The 13859-nt window shown below is 43.6% G+C and overlaps 1 protein-coding gene across 8 annotated transcripts in view; it reads right to left on the reverse strand.

Moving 5' to 3' along the window:
- Positions 1-5849: 5849 nt before the first annotated feature.
- The window catches only part of LOC306917511 (inositol polyphosphate-4-phosphatase type I A-like), a 75084-nt gene continuing 67074 nt past the window's right edge, over positions 5850-13859 (reverse strand). For 5 of the 8 annotated variants that reach the window (XM_079495778.1, XM_079495780.1, XM_079495779.1 and 2 more), the window contains one exon: positions 5850-6473. In XM_079495778.1, the coding sequence (XP_079351904.1) occupies positions 6341-6473 (133 nt within the window). In that variant the 3' untranslated portion in view covers positions 5850-6340. The remainder of the gene's footprint in view (positions 6474-13859) is intronic. The other 3 variants (XM_079495783.1, XM_079495782.1, XM_079495781.1) reach the window with 1 other exon arrangement.

Consider the following 13859-nt stretch of genomic DNA (forward strand, 5'->3'; position numbering starts at 1 on the left):
TCTGTCATGTCCAACCTTAAAACACACCAGAGAATTCACACTGGAGAGAAACCCTATGGATGTGATCAGTGTGGACAACGCTTCTCTATAATGAAAAACCTTAAAAGACACCAGAGAATTCATACAGGGGAGAAACCCTATGGATGTGATCAATGTGGAGAGCACTTCTCTGTCATGTCCAACCTTAAAACACACCAGAGAATTCACACTGGAGAGAAACCCTATGGATGTGATCAGTGTAGACAACACTTCTCTCAAATGTCCAACCTTAAAATGCACCAGAGGATTCACACTGGAGAGAAACCCTATGGATGTGATCAGTGTGGACAACACTTCTCTGACATGTCCAGTCTTAAAAAGCACCAGAGGATTCACACTGGAGAGAAACCCTATGGATGTGATCAGTGTGGACAACACTTCTCTGACATGTCCAGTCTTAAAAAGCACCAGAAGATTCACACTGGAGAGAAACCCTATGGATGTGATCAGTGTGGACAACACTTCTCTGACATGTCCAGTCTTAAAAAGCACCAGAGGATTCACACTGGAGAGAAACCCTATGGATGTGACCAGTGTGGACAACACTTCTCTCAAATGTCCAGCCTTAAAACACACCAGAGAATTCACACTGGAGAGAAACCCTATGGATGTGACCAGTGTGGACAACACTTCTCTCAAATGTCCAGCCTTAAAACACACCAGAGAATTCACACTGGAGAGAAACCCTATGGATGTGATCAGTGTGAACAACACTTCTCTCAAATGTCCAGCCTTAAAAATCACAAGATAATTCACACTAGAGAGAAGAAACTAGGGGTGTAATCAGTGTGGACAACACACGTCTAACCTTAAACTACACCAGATAATTAACACTGGGGAGAAACCTTACCCAATGACTAAAACAAACTGCCTATGTATTATTTAGTCATATGATGAATATTGAATATTGCCATGGTGAAAATGTGTTCTTTCTTAGCATAGCAATTCAAATGATATATGATCTATGTAGTGACACATTACATTCTCTGTTTATTACTTTGTTGCATGTAAAAAGTTGTGCAGTCACAAATAAAGGTAAAGTCAAAATGAGTTTTTGAGCTTGTGTTTATATGAGTACTGTGTGTGGGCGTATTTTTTCATATTAACACAGTTTGAATGTTGAAGAAGGTTTTCATTCCAACAGATTATTGATTTGGGCAAATTAAATATGTGTATTTATAAGTCAAACTAGGCTTGTTTTTTCGGTCATTTTACCTCTGTTTTGGGGGCGGAGAAGAGCAGTTCCGAGATTTGCATGTAGCTTTCGATTGGTGTTTGGAATGTATTTGTCCTCAGGTTTCACGCCCTGAGCACCCTCCATTAGCGTGCTTGTGTGTTTGTAAACACATCATTCTTCAACATGGCTATAGTGTATGGAGGAGCATTTGGGATTTTATAGCTACGGTGGACCGTGGAAGTAACTTTGCTGGAGATAAATGGACACACGATGTCGGTGGGAGAGCAGATACTGTGGTATAACGCCTATGCTGCTCACAGACAAAATATTCCCCTGCCGTGCGAGGGGTTATACTTAAATAAACAAAACCACGTAGCTACTCGCCGAAATAAAGCCTGCTAGACCTAGGAAAAAGTCTATTCTCCGGGCTGGGAAACGTCTCCGGTCCCCAGCTTCTCGATAAAATGCATTTTGTGCCATTTTAATAAAGTCATGTACCGGACAGATTCACTTATTCTACTACGGGATTTCAGGGTTTGTGCCTGCATCCAATCCACTTCGATGTATTTTATTTCATGACAAAAATCCCCAGCCTGGAGAATAGACTTTCACCAACACAAAACAGGCTTTGTTTCGGTGATTAGCGGAGTAGTTTTATTTATTTTCAGTAAAGTTGGCCCCCTCGCATAGCAGTGGAATTTATGAAAGTTAGTGTAGTGAGACTGTGAGAGAGACCACGGCTAGAAGCTAGCTAGCTAGCTAGCTAGCTGTATGTGTGTCGTGTGTTAAGACAAGTGTTGTTAACAGGGACATTTTCTGGATGGCTTCAACACTTTAATGTTATTGTAGCGACCCCAGGTCATGGATACAGATACATAGGCACACGTAGTGTCTGTGCTTTTATAGACAGAATTTGTGTAAATGATTGAATACATCGTTCACATACGGCCGTCAGCACTGCTAGTTAGCACTGTTAAATCAACATCCGGTGAGGGGAGGATACGGATCGTGTATGTATGTGTATGGAAATCAGCACATACAGTGGGTGGGCTTTAGACCGGATGTAAGCCCTGCACACTAAATAGAAACCAGGCTCCAGCCGCTCCACAGATTGCTTCATTGTTGTGACTTGTTGTGGACATTATCTGTTTATTCGGTTTTATCTTAAAGTCTCAGGGAATGTGCAATATTGTATGGCCATTAACATTCTAGCATGATTTGCCATTTATTTTCCCTAAAATTAAGCTTCGAGTGTCATTATTTTTGATGCAGTGATTGTGTCACTTCAATAAAAAAATACTGGGTTAATTGTTACATAAAATTCTACTGTTTTACTATACTGTACATTTTGCAATTAAAAGCAGGTCTGTCTGATCTACGGTTTATAATGTTGCACTGTTGACAGCTAAAACGTGGGGGTGGTTAAGGTGGTCATTGTGGGTGGAGTTAAGTACCCATTGTCCTTCCCATTGACACACCAGCACTAGGTGGGGATTTTCTCAGCTTTGGGTAAAACGGCACAATCATTTTAAAATAGTCATATCTCCTTCAAATATTTTCCAATTTCATTGAATGATACATCATATGAAAGCTTACATTCTGTACTTTAATAATCTGTAAAAAACTGAAAAATTACTCTGGTCGAGATGAGGGCCTATTTGCCAGACCCGGTCACATATTTTAGTATTTCAAAGTGTCCATGGGCTCCATGATGTCCACGTAAAACCCCCAGGAAAGTGTTTCTTGTCTCCGAAACATCATTAACATAAGATCTGGTTATTATCATCAATTAGCTCTGCTGACTTTAAATAAAACTAGAAATGCACTCTGTCGAGGTACCAACTTGCACGTGGCACACAAGTAGACCATACATGGTAGGCCACAATAGGCCATACATGGCCTATAAGTAATAACATATTCTACAGTATGATGAAATCACAACCACAGCCTAGTGGGAATATGCATGCACGGTTTCACCACAATCGGACGCTGCGTTTAGTAGTTGTGGCGATTTGTACAAAGCGGGCTACTCCTGAAAAGTTTAGAAGCCAATCGTAACCAATGAGGGTGGATTATGATAAATCAAACAAACCCGTCTTGATCACATGACTATGGAGAGCATGTGTACCGATTTGCGTGAAATTTGGATAAAATCTGAAGGAGTAATATTAGAAAATGTGTTTTACATATGTCGGCCTCCTGGTGGCGCTATAAAGAGCAGATGTGAAAAATTCCAGTCAAAGGTTTTCCCTTGGCCTCTAGAGAGTTGGCATACAAAGTTATCCACAGATCCGTGCAGTTAGAGGTAAAAACACTTTTCGGCCAGTTATAGCGCCACCATGAGGCTGAGTTGAAAATGTTCATGTGGCATTTCTTCCTCGGCCTAGTGGGAATGTGCCTGCACAATTTCATGGAAATGACACGATGTGTTCATGATTTGCAGCATTTTGTTTGAAACTGAGCACTCCTGCGAACTTTGGAGGCCAATCTTAGCCAATCAGGATGGAGTCTGAGAAATCTGAAAGACCCGTTTCGTTGAATGGCTCTAGAGAGACTGTGTACCAATTTGCGTGATGTTTGGACAAAATCTGTAGGTGTACTGTCCAAAAACTTGTTTTGCACAAAGCAGCCTCCTGGTGGCGCTATAACAGGCCGTTCTGGAATTTTTGGGGCAGAGGTTCATCGTTGGCATCCAGGGAGTGTGTGCAAAATTTGGCATCGACCGGGTGAACGGTGCCGGAGATTAGCTGATCACAGACGGACGGACGGACGGACACACGGACGGACGGAGTGCAAAACATACTCTCTCCCCATGCCTTCGGTCTGGTGGAGACAAATATATTGAAGTACAGAAATTCATGGCAATTTGAGGTACTCTTCTTTAATAGTTCATTGTGACTTTTCACAAAGAACAAAAAATATATATGGGGGGGGGGGGGGGGATTTATCATAGGGGGGCAAAATCTCATCATACATCATCTCATTCCGGTCAATCAGAATTTGCGTCCTCACCTTTGTCATCAATGTTTGTGTTACACAATGTTTGTGTTTACACAAATACACCCAAAATTGTCTATTCATTGTCAATGGCATTTAATGTTTGTTGGGAGAAATCTTAGGTTACATACACTAAAAGCTTGACATAGGAGGGGCGAGCGGCCCTCAAAAATATTCGTTAAAAACAAATAATGGAGCAGGGAACTTCTCCTTTGGTCCACCCATTCCTGGGATATGGGAGGATGGTCCATTAAAAAAATAATAAAAGCCCAATGTAGGTGTATGGGATTTTTCTCTATCATTAAACGCGGGTGAAATATACCGGAACACTTGCCTGTCTGGGAAACAAACCTTCTCTGATGTCACTGAACATCATGGAAGCATGGAGGTACTGATCCGCTGATGAGGTGCCTGGTACTGATCCGCTGATGAGGTGCCTGGTGCCTTTCTTTTTAAAAGATATTTTTGGGGCTTTTCTGCCTTTATTGGATAGCGTACAGTATGGTGACAGGAAATGGGGAGGTTGATACGCGGCAAAGGTCGTCGGGAATCGAACCCGCGACACCACACACACACACACACACAAATGTCCAAATAATTGTATGCAGTAGAAGTAAAATGAGCCTCTGAGATCAGTGAGATGTAGTGGAGCAGAGAAGTGAACTTGAATTGAAAAGGTAGACTAAATCAACTGTAGATTTAGTCGACCAAGAGTACATATTTAGTAGACTAAAACTAAACCTTTTCAGATGACTAACTAGAAAAATGGTGGCGCTATAACCGGCAGATGTGGAGAGATGCAGGGAAAATGTTTTTCCATGGCCTCTAGGGAGTACGCATACATAAGTTGTCGATGCAGTTATAGGTAAAAACAGGAATTGGCCTGTTATAGCGCCACCGTGAGGCTGATTTGGGAAAAAAATAGTGGCATGTCGTCCTCGGCCTAGTGGAAATGTGAGTGTATAATTTCATGGAAATTGGACACTGTTTGTGATTTGTGGCATTTTGTTCGAAATGGACCAATCATGTGAGCTTTGGAAGCCAATCTTAGCCAATCAGGATGGAAGATGGGAAATTGTGCAGATCTGTGTTGATCACATGACTATGGAGATAGTGTATACCGAATTGTGTGATGTATGGATAAAATGTGTACGAGTTATCTACAGAAATGTGTTTTGCCTAAATCGGCCTCATGGTGGTGCTATAACAGGCCGTTGAGGAATATTTTGGGCAGAGGTTCGTCGTTGGCATCCAGGGAGTGTGTGTGCAAAGTTTGGCATGGATCGGGCCAACGGTGCCGGAGATTAGCTGATAACGGACGGATGGAAGGACGGAAGGACACACACACACACACACACACGGACGGAGTGCAAAACATACTCTCTCCCCATGCCTTCGGCCGGCCTGGTGGAGACAATAAATAAATAAATTAGTCAAAAGACTATGACTAAAACTACATCAAAGTCGAAATCAACACTGCCCTGTTGAAGACGCCTGCTCTAAAGAAAGACCAACTCCCTCTGGCTGTTCACACAATGCATCATGGGTATTATTGTCCCGCCAACCCGTCCATCTACACTTGTGCAAGCATTCTCCCATTTCTACTACGTGTCACATTCTCGGACTGAAACAAAAAAACTGCTCATCCTTTCACAGACTTTTATATCATGTTAAACGTGTTAATGGTACAGAATAGATACACATCATTATTACTATTATTATTATTATTATATAACGAAAGGCAACTAAGACAGTACTATGTCCGAGCTAGTAGTAGTACTAGTAGTACAGTGGTGTGGCTTTTAAGGGCTTCTTCAGGCAATATTGCCGTGACTTTGGTGAATTACTTGTCTACCGTAAAAGTTAAAAACAACAAAAAAGCAAACAAGTGCAGCTCTGCGTCCAGCCTCCTTAGATGCAGTAGCTAGGCAGCGTGATGCTTAAAAAGTGTGGATTGTCCTCAAACACAAGTTGCTACACAGCGCAGCCGTTTAGATCAGTCTTAAGTTGTCCCAATCAAACCGCAGCACACCTAAGACACAGTATCTTCCGTATAGTCCAGAGTCCAAAAACCCCCCAAACAAACGCGGCAGTCCGGGGCGCGTGGAGCCTCCTCCCCAGTCGCCATCAGGTCTCCACCTTCCCGAAGGTCCCGTCCGGCGGCCGGTAGTGCTTGGGGAAGGCTTTGAGCTGCAGCGAGTTGAAGGCGTACTTCCGGCAGCCCACGTTCTTCACCGTGTTCTCCCGTCGGCAGCCCTCACTGCATGGGGGACAGAGGAGAGGTGTGGGGACAGAGGGGAGGTGTGGGGTAGAGAGGAGAGGTGTGGGGACAGAGGGGAGAGAGGAGAGGTGTGGGGTAGAGAGGAGAGGTGTGGGGACAGAGGGAAGAGAGGAGAGGTGTGGGGACAGAGGGGAGAGAGGAGATGTGTGGGGACAGAGGGGAGATGTGGGGTAGAGAGGTGAGGTGTGGGGACAGAGGGGAGAGAGGAGAGGTGTGGGGTAGAGAGGAGAGGTGTGGGGACAGAGGGGAGAGAGGAGAGGTGTGGGGTAGAGAGGAGAGGTGTGGGGACAGAGGGAAGAGAGGAGAGGTGTGGGGACAGAGGGGAGAGAGGAGAGGTGTGGGGACAGAGGGGAGGTGTGGGGTAGAGAGGAGAGGTGTGGGGACAGAGGGGAGAGAGGAGAGGTGTGGGGTAGAGAGGAGAGGTGTGGGGACAGAGGGAAGAGAGGAGAGGTGTGGGGACAGAGGGGAGAGAGGAGATGTGTGGGGACAGAGGGGAGATGTGGGGTAGAGAGGTGAGGTGTGGGGACAGAGGGGAGAGAGGAGAGGTGTGGGGACAGAGGGGAGAGAGGAGATGTGTGGGGACAGAGGGGAGATGTGGGGTAGAGAGGTGAGGTGTGGGGACAGAGGGGAGAGAGGAGAGGTGTGGGGACAGAGGGGAGAGAGGAGATGTGTGGGGACAGAGGGGAGATGTGGGGTAGAGAGGTGAGGTGTGGGGACAGAGGGGAGAGGTGTGGGGACAGAGGGGAGATGTGGGGTAGAGAGGTGAGGTGTGGGGACAGAGGGGAGAGGTGTGGGGACAGAGGGGAGAGAGGAGAGGTGTGGGGACAGAGTGGAGAGGTGTGGGGACAGAGTGGAGGTGTGGGGACAGCAATTAGAGAGAGGAGGAGGGGGGCATGTAAAGACAATCAGTGGTGGAAAAAGTACTCAGAATCAATACTGCAATGTAGAAATACTCTGTTACAGGTAAAAGTCCGGAATTCAAAAGGTACTTCAGTAAAAGCACAAAGGTATTGGTATCAAAATGTACTTAGTACAAAAGTAGAAAGTACTCATCATGCAGAATGTCCCATTTGAATTGTCCCGTTTTCAAATGTATACAAAATCTTTTGAAAATAGCAGCTCTACAAGATCACAATGCATCGCATTTTGAGCTTATAGATCACCTATTTTCAAATGTATATTGAAAATGTATATTTGAAAATAGGCGGAAATGTATATTGTGTGTATGTTTCGTAATAATACAAATTTAAAAGTACAATATTTGCCTCTGAGAATATAGTGGAATAGAAGTAAAAGATCACACCTGTGTGAAGTGAGGGGCGCTCTTATCATTGTTCGTTGGTTAAATTTACATCATCTTTGGCAGACATTTGACCTAATTTCTCCATTCATTGTCAATGGCAAATATTGAGAAGTGTGGGGACAAAAGCTGTATATAATACAGAAAATTACCTCAAAATTGTTCTTAATTACAGTACTTGTAAATGTACTTGGTTACTTTACAGTGTAAAGTGCAGTACATTTACTTACTTACTTTAAAGTTCACACCACTGATAAAAATCACACTTGTGTGAAGTGAGGGGCGCTCTTATCATACATCATACATTACATTCCGTGCTGAGCCAATCAAATCATCTCAAATTCGGTACACACAAACACAAAGCTGGGCATAGAATGAGACGTCACATCCAATCACATCCAATGTAAACACCTACTGGATGTGAATCTCCAAACATAAATAAGTCTGACATCACAAACCCCATATTAGGACCAGGCTGTTCTAGAGCTCTAGAATCTAGAGCTCCATTATGGAGACAACAGAGACCTTTAGTGCCGACATCATGCCAATGTGGAACTCCATGGATATAGATGACTGGCATCGTCATCGTGACAAGCATCCAGTCAAGCCCTATATAAAGATATACTTCATCGCCTTCCGCACAAGTCAGGATATTCGGCCTTACAAGCCAGATATCAAATTTTTTGGTGCCACAACTGAGATATCCTTGTTTCAGGGGTCCTGACATTTTGGTTAAGTTCCTACCGGACACCACTGCGGCAGGTTCTAAACTCGGACAACCAGTCCCCATTGAGTAGTATTTTATAGTCAGTATTGAGGGTGTTTCTTCTGACAATTCGCCCCAACTCAAAGTCCATGATGTCTAGCAGCGGCTGTGCACTTGGAGGGAGTGAGCCCCAGTTTTCCGAGACTCAGCTCTTCTCCTGTTCCGAGTGTGCATACGCCTTCACCTCCCAGCTCTTCCTCTTTAAACACATGAAGGTGGGCCACCGCGAACTCTACTGGCAAATGTTAAAGAATGGACAGATCCCATCAGCAGCCGTTCAGCAAACAACCAGGCCTGCAGTGACCAGCCAGAAACAAGGAGACACAGATGAAGCCAGATCTTACAGTTATCGATGGTTTACCAAGCCAGGTGAACTAAAGACCCATCAACTGACTTCCAAACAAACGAAAACTCACGTCTGTAAAGAGTGCGACAACGATTCAAGTGCTCTGGAGAATCACCAGCATATCCACACTAGAGAAAGACCTTTCCACTGTAAACAGGGTTTTAGTCGGCTATCTCACCTGGAGAATCACCAGCGTATCCACACGGGAGAAAAGCCTTTCCAGTGCGAACAGTGCGACAAGCGTTTCAACCGGTTAGGTGCACTACAGTCACACCAGCGTGTCCACACTGGGGAAAGACCCTTCCACTGTAAACAGTGTGAAAAGAGTTTCAGCGTTTTGGGTGCCCTGAAGGCACACCAGCGTGTCCACACTGGGGAAAGACCTTTCCATTGCAAATATTGTGACAAGAGTTTCAGTGATTTGAGTACTCTGAGCAAGCACAAGTATGTCCACACCGGAGAAAGACCTTTCCTCTGTAAACCATGTGGCAAGGGTTTCAGTCGGTTAGATCACCTGAAGACACACCAGCGTCTCCACACGGGAGAAAAACCTTTCCAATGTGAACAGTGTGACAAGCGTTTCAACCAGTTAAATGCCCTGCAGTCTCACCAGCTTGTCCACACTGGAGAAAAACCTTTCCATTGTAAACAATGTGACAAAAGGTTCTGTCGTTTGAATACACTAAAGTTACATCAGCGTGTGCACACTGGGGAGAAACCGTTCCACTGTAAAGTGTGTGGCAAGAGTTACAGTTATTTAAATGCATTGAGGAGACACCATTTTCTCCATATTGGGGTAAAACCTTTCTATTGTAAACAGTGTGATAAGAGTTTCAGTGAGTTAGCTCAATTGAGGGATCACCTGGTTTTTCACACAAGAGAAAAAAGACCTTTCCAGTGTGAACAGTGTGACAAGAGTTTCAATCGTTTGAGTACTCTGAAGAACCATCACAATGTCCACACTGGAGAAGAAAAAAAACGTTCCATTGTAAACAGTGTAACAAGAGTTTGTCAGTTAGATCATGCATGGGACCAGGGCCGTCAGTTGCCCACCTTCACTTAATGCGGCCCACGGGTTAATATCCGATTACTGATATAGGCCTATTATTGATTTCAGCTGTTACAATTCCAAACATGCAACCATAACTTGCCGTAAAGTGAAGGGACTTCAGTCTATACAGAGTAATCTAGCCTGGGGTCCACCTATGCTTTCTATGGCATAGGCAGCTCCCAGCAGGATCCGCCGGGAGAATCTAGACGCAGCTGCGCGACATGAGACTAATTCATTAGAGCGACAGAGAGAGAGAGAGGAGTGTGTGTGTACGTGTGTGCGTCAATTTAACAAAGGTGCAGACGATCAGAAATCAGCAGAGAGTGATCGACGTTTGCGCTACTGTATGCCGAATTGAAGTGGACTCGGGCCCAGACGTTTTTTTTTCTCCCTGGAAATAAAAACGTCTGGGTTTCCGAGGCTAAGAGTAATCTAGTAGGAGAGTGGCGACACTAGCGTTGACTCCCATTGTAACAATAGCATGCGGAAGTGCTCATTCTATCTCAATGGGATAGTTCCAATGTTTGGAACTATAGCCCATAGCACCCCAATTTGCGGCTTAAAGGATCACTTAACCACTTTTCAACCTACCTTCATATAATTGGGTCAGTTCAACATGTTTCTATTGTGCAGGTGGAAACAAAAACTAAACCAAACAAAACGTAACAAAAAATACATTTATTAAAGCACAAGCCCGGCTGTTCAGGTACACTTGGGTTGTAGCTTTTCCAAGGTATGCAATACATTTACTGTCTCTCATGTAGCGCAGCACAGTTAAAAAACACAAAAAAGCCAGTTGATATCTGAGAGTAAATGCCTAGCTCATCAACGGTTGAACAATGTCACACAGTGAAAAGCTCCTGAAGAAAGACGTCACCGTCTCTAGACACCGACCTGGAATCTCCTGGCCGAGTCATTTCTACTGCAATATTTACTGGAGCAATGCCGTGTTATTTTTAATTTTTTTTATAGCTCAATTCAAGGAACTTTTAAAAAGCCCACAACATTCCTATAGAGCAGGGGTTCTCAACTTTTTTGGCCGGGGACCCCCGGAAATGCTTTGGCAATGTCTCGGGACCCCCGCCCCGCCCCCTCCCGACCCCCAATATAAATTGACTGCTACAATAACCTTAACCCATTTTGGGCGGGAACCCCTTTTGGTGTTTTAAGCATTGTTATAATTTAGCTATTTAAAAATAGCAGATCTACAAGCTCATAGCGCGCCACCGAGTGGCGCGCTATGAACTTGTAGGTCTGCTATTTTTGAAAAATCGTGAAAAAAAAAAATTATAATAATTTGGGGACCCCCTAAAATAATTTGGCGACCCCCCCGAGGGGTCGCGACCCACGGGTTGAGAACCCCTGCTATAGAGGGTAGGCACGTGACATCATCATCATACCCGGAACTACAGTACTAAGTGGCAAAACAATACTTTCTGGCCTTGACAGCCCAGCCCATACATCCAAACAGAAAAGTACCTATCTGATTGCAAAAACAATGTTAAACGACATTAAACTCACTTTGCCACTCAATTTGCCACTCAATTCACTTTATGCATATGCATACCCTCTATTCTGGGCGGGTAACATTTGCCAAAAATAGGCATGTCCCATTCTGCGCGCGAGACCCATGTTACAGATTACGTTACAGATGCCTACACCGCGATTGTGAGTGGGGTCCCGGACTCCAGATGCCATCCTCGGGAATCTGATTTATGTTTTTATTAATTTATTTTTTAAGATATTTTTGGGGGTCTTTTTGCCTTTATTGTTAGATGTACAGTTGGTTGACAGGAAACGGGGAGAGATAGGGGGGGAAGACATGCAGCAAAGGTGGTCGGGAATGGATTGGAACTCGAACCTGCGATTGCCAGCCTATGTGCCCGGACCGTTTGGCCGGCCCGAGACAGATGTACAGTTTTATGTTGAGGTTGAATGACGTTAACCATGCAGAAGAAGAGCAGCATTAGGTACACTTCTGGCTTTTAGAGACATTAGAGAGGGTATCTCTATGGGTTTTATATTATTATTTCCCCCCCCATCGTTGTTGCGTTGTTCCCTGTAGAGTCTTTTATATGGACCTATATTGTCTGAAAAGATTGATTGATTGATTGATTGATTGATTACGGCCCTGTGCTCTGTGAGGTTGTAATGTGAGCTGAAGAAGCTGATTCCAGGTCAGTGCTGTGAGGGCAGCTTCTCTCCAGAGCTGACAGATTGCATGTTCAGAGACATTTAACTCGCAGTCCAACAGAAAGAAAGAGATGTTACAGTAACAGTACGTTTTAACAGCAGGCGACAGCCTGGAGGATTTTCCGGAAGTGCGTTATTTGTCTATGGGACCCAGCAACTACCAGCAAAGAGGCGATAGTCGAAAAGTGGGCCGGGGAACATCGTTCAAAAACATGACAATATTTTATCTTTTGGATGACATCGTCCGGCGATAGCCAATCAAATTCATGTGTTGATTTGTTTACCCTCCACGCGGAATGGCGATACGTTTACATTACATACGGTAATGACAGCAAGAACCGCCCGCTAGGAGATCTTTATCGCCCAGAGTCGCCGCTGTGCGCCGGCTGTTAAAACGTAGGGTCAGATTATAGACACACAGGTAACAGAAACCAGCGAACACACGTCACATCTGGTTTTGAGATAAAGTGACAACAGGCATAATCACCTTATGTATGTACATAATGATATAGATATATACTGTATATTTATATACACTCTGCTTTTCAATAAATAAAGAGCAAACATATTGCATTTAGACGTAACAAGCATTTAAACATTAAAAGGAATTATGTACTGCGATACAAATATAATATTCTCTGATCCATTACATTTGGGTTGTCTTAGGAAGACGCCTTATAAAAAAAAGAAAGAAAGAAAAGTAAAAAGAAGACAATGATCTTTCTGCTTAAGAAAAGACATTACATTTGGTTCCATTGCATATGACAAAGCTTGACATAACTTTTGGGGTGTTTTAAGCGATCCTTGGTGAATAATTCCTTGTATTTAAAAAAAAAAGAATGACTGTAATGTAAAGCGTCATCTATTGAAATTGATTTATTCTCACTAAGGTTTTTGCATTTGGAGCAGGGAATATGGGTTTGCTGAATGTACATACCATGTAATTTAAATGTAAAATATTCTTTTTGTCTTGTTTTTAACATAATGTAAATTCTCATAATTAATAAGAGTACTCCTCGATTTTGTTAGTACCATTTGTTATGTCCCATTTAAAAACATGCATTTTCCATTTAATCACTCGCATGCTCATACGCAGTGTGTGTGTGTGTGTGTGTGTGTGTGTGTGTGTGTGTGTGTGTGTGTGTGTGTGTTTTAGCGGGTCAAGGGGATGATGCGAGGAAACTCCCTGAGGTGTCTATTTTGGTCTGATGATCCATTTCTTTACTGGGTCACTGTAAATGAGATGGAGCTTCCAACTCTTGCGAGGCGAATGACACTTAAGACTTACAGTCAAATCAGACAGTTAGTGGTGGAAAGTAAAGTACCGTACTTAAGAAAATGTCTGAGGTATTTGTACTTAAGCATTTCCAATTTCCAATACTTCTACTCTGAGGCAAATATTGTACTTCTACTCCACTAGTTTTATTTGAAAACTTTAGTTACGGGTTACTATTTTTTTAAATATTAGGAATGGGTAAATGCAGACTTTAAATGCATCAAATTCAGTGATTTAACTATTTTTTCTGCAGAATTCAAGTCCTTTTCTCCCGATGTCGTGCTCCTTGTTTGGGTTTGGAGATTTAGGTCAGTCACTCCTGTCGGCTTCTGGGTGAACATGGCTGTTAACTAGGCCATGGCTCTGTGCAGCTGATCTCTTAAAACAGCAGAATCTGTCAACACCACTGCCCTAAATGTGTGGTGCTGTTGTT

This window comes from Electrona antarctica, assembly GCF_951216825.1.
Source record: "Electrona antarctica genome assembly, chromosome: 24".
Classification (NCBI taxonomy): domain Eukaryota; kingdom Metazoa; phylum Chordata; class Actinopteri; order Myctophiformes; family Myctophidae; genus Electrona; species Electrona antarctica.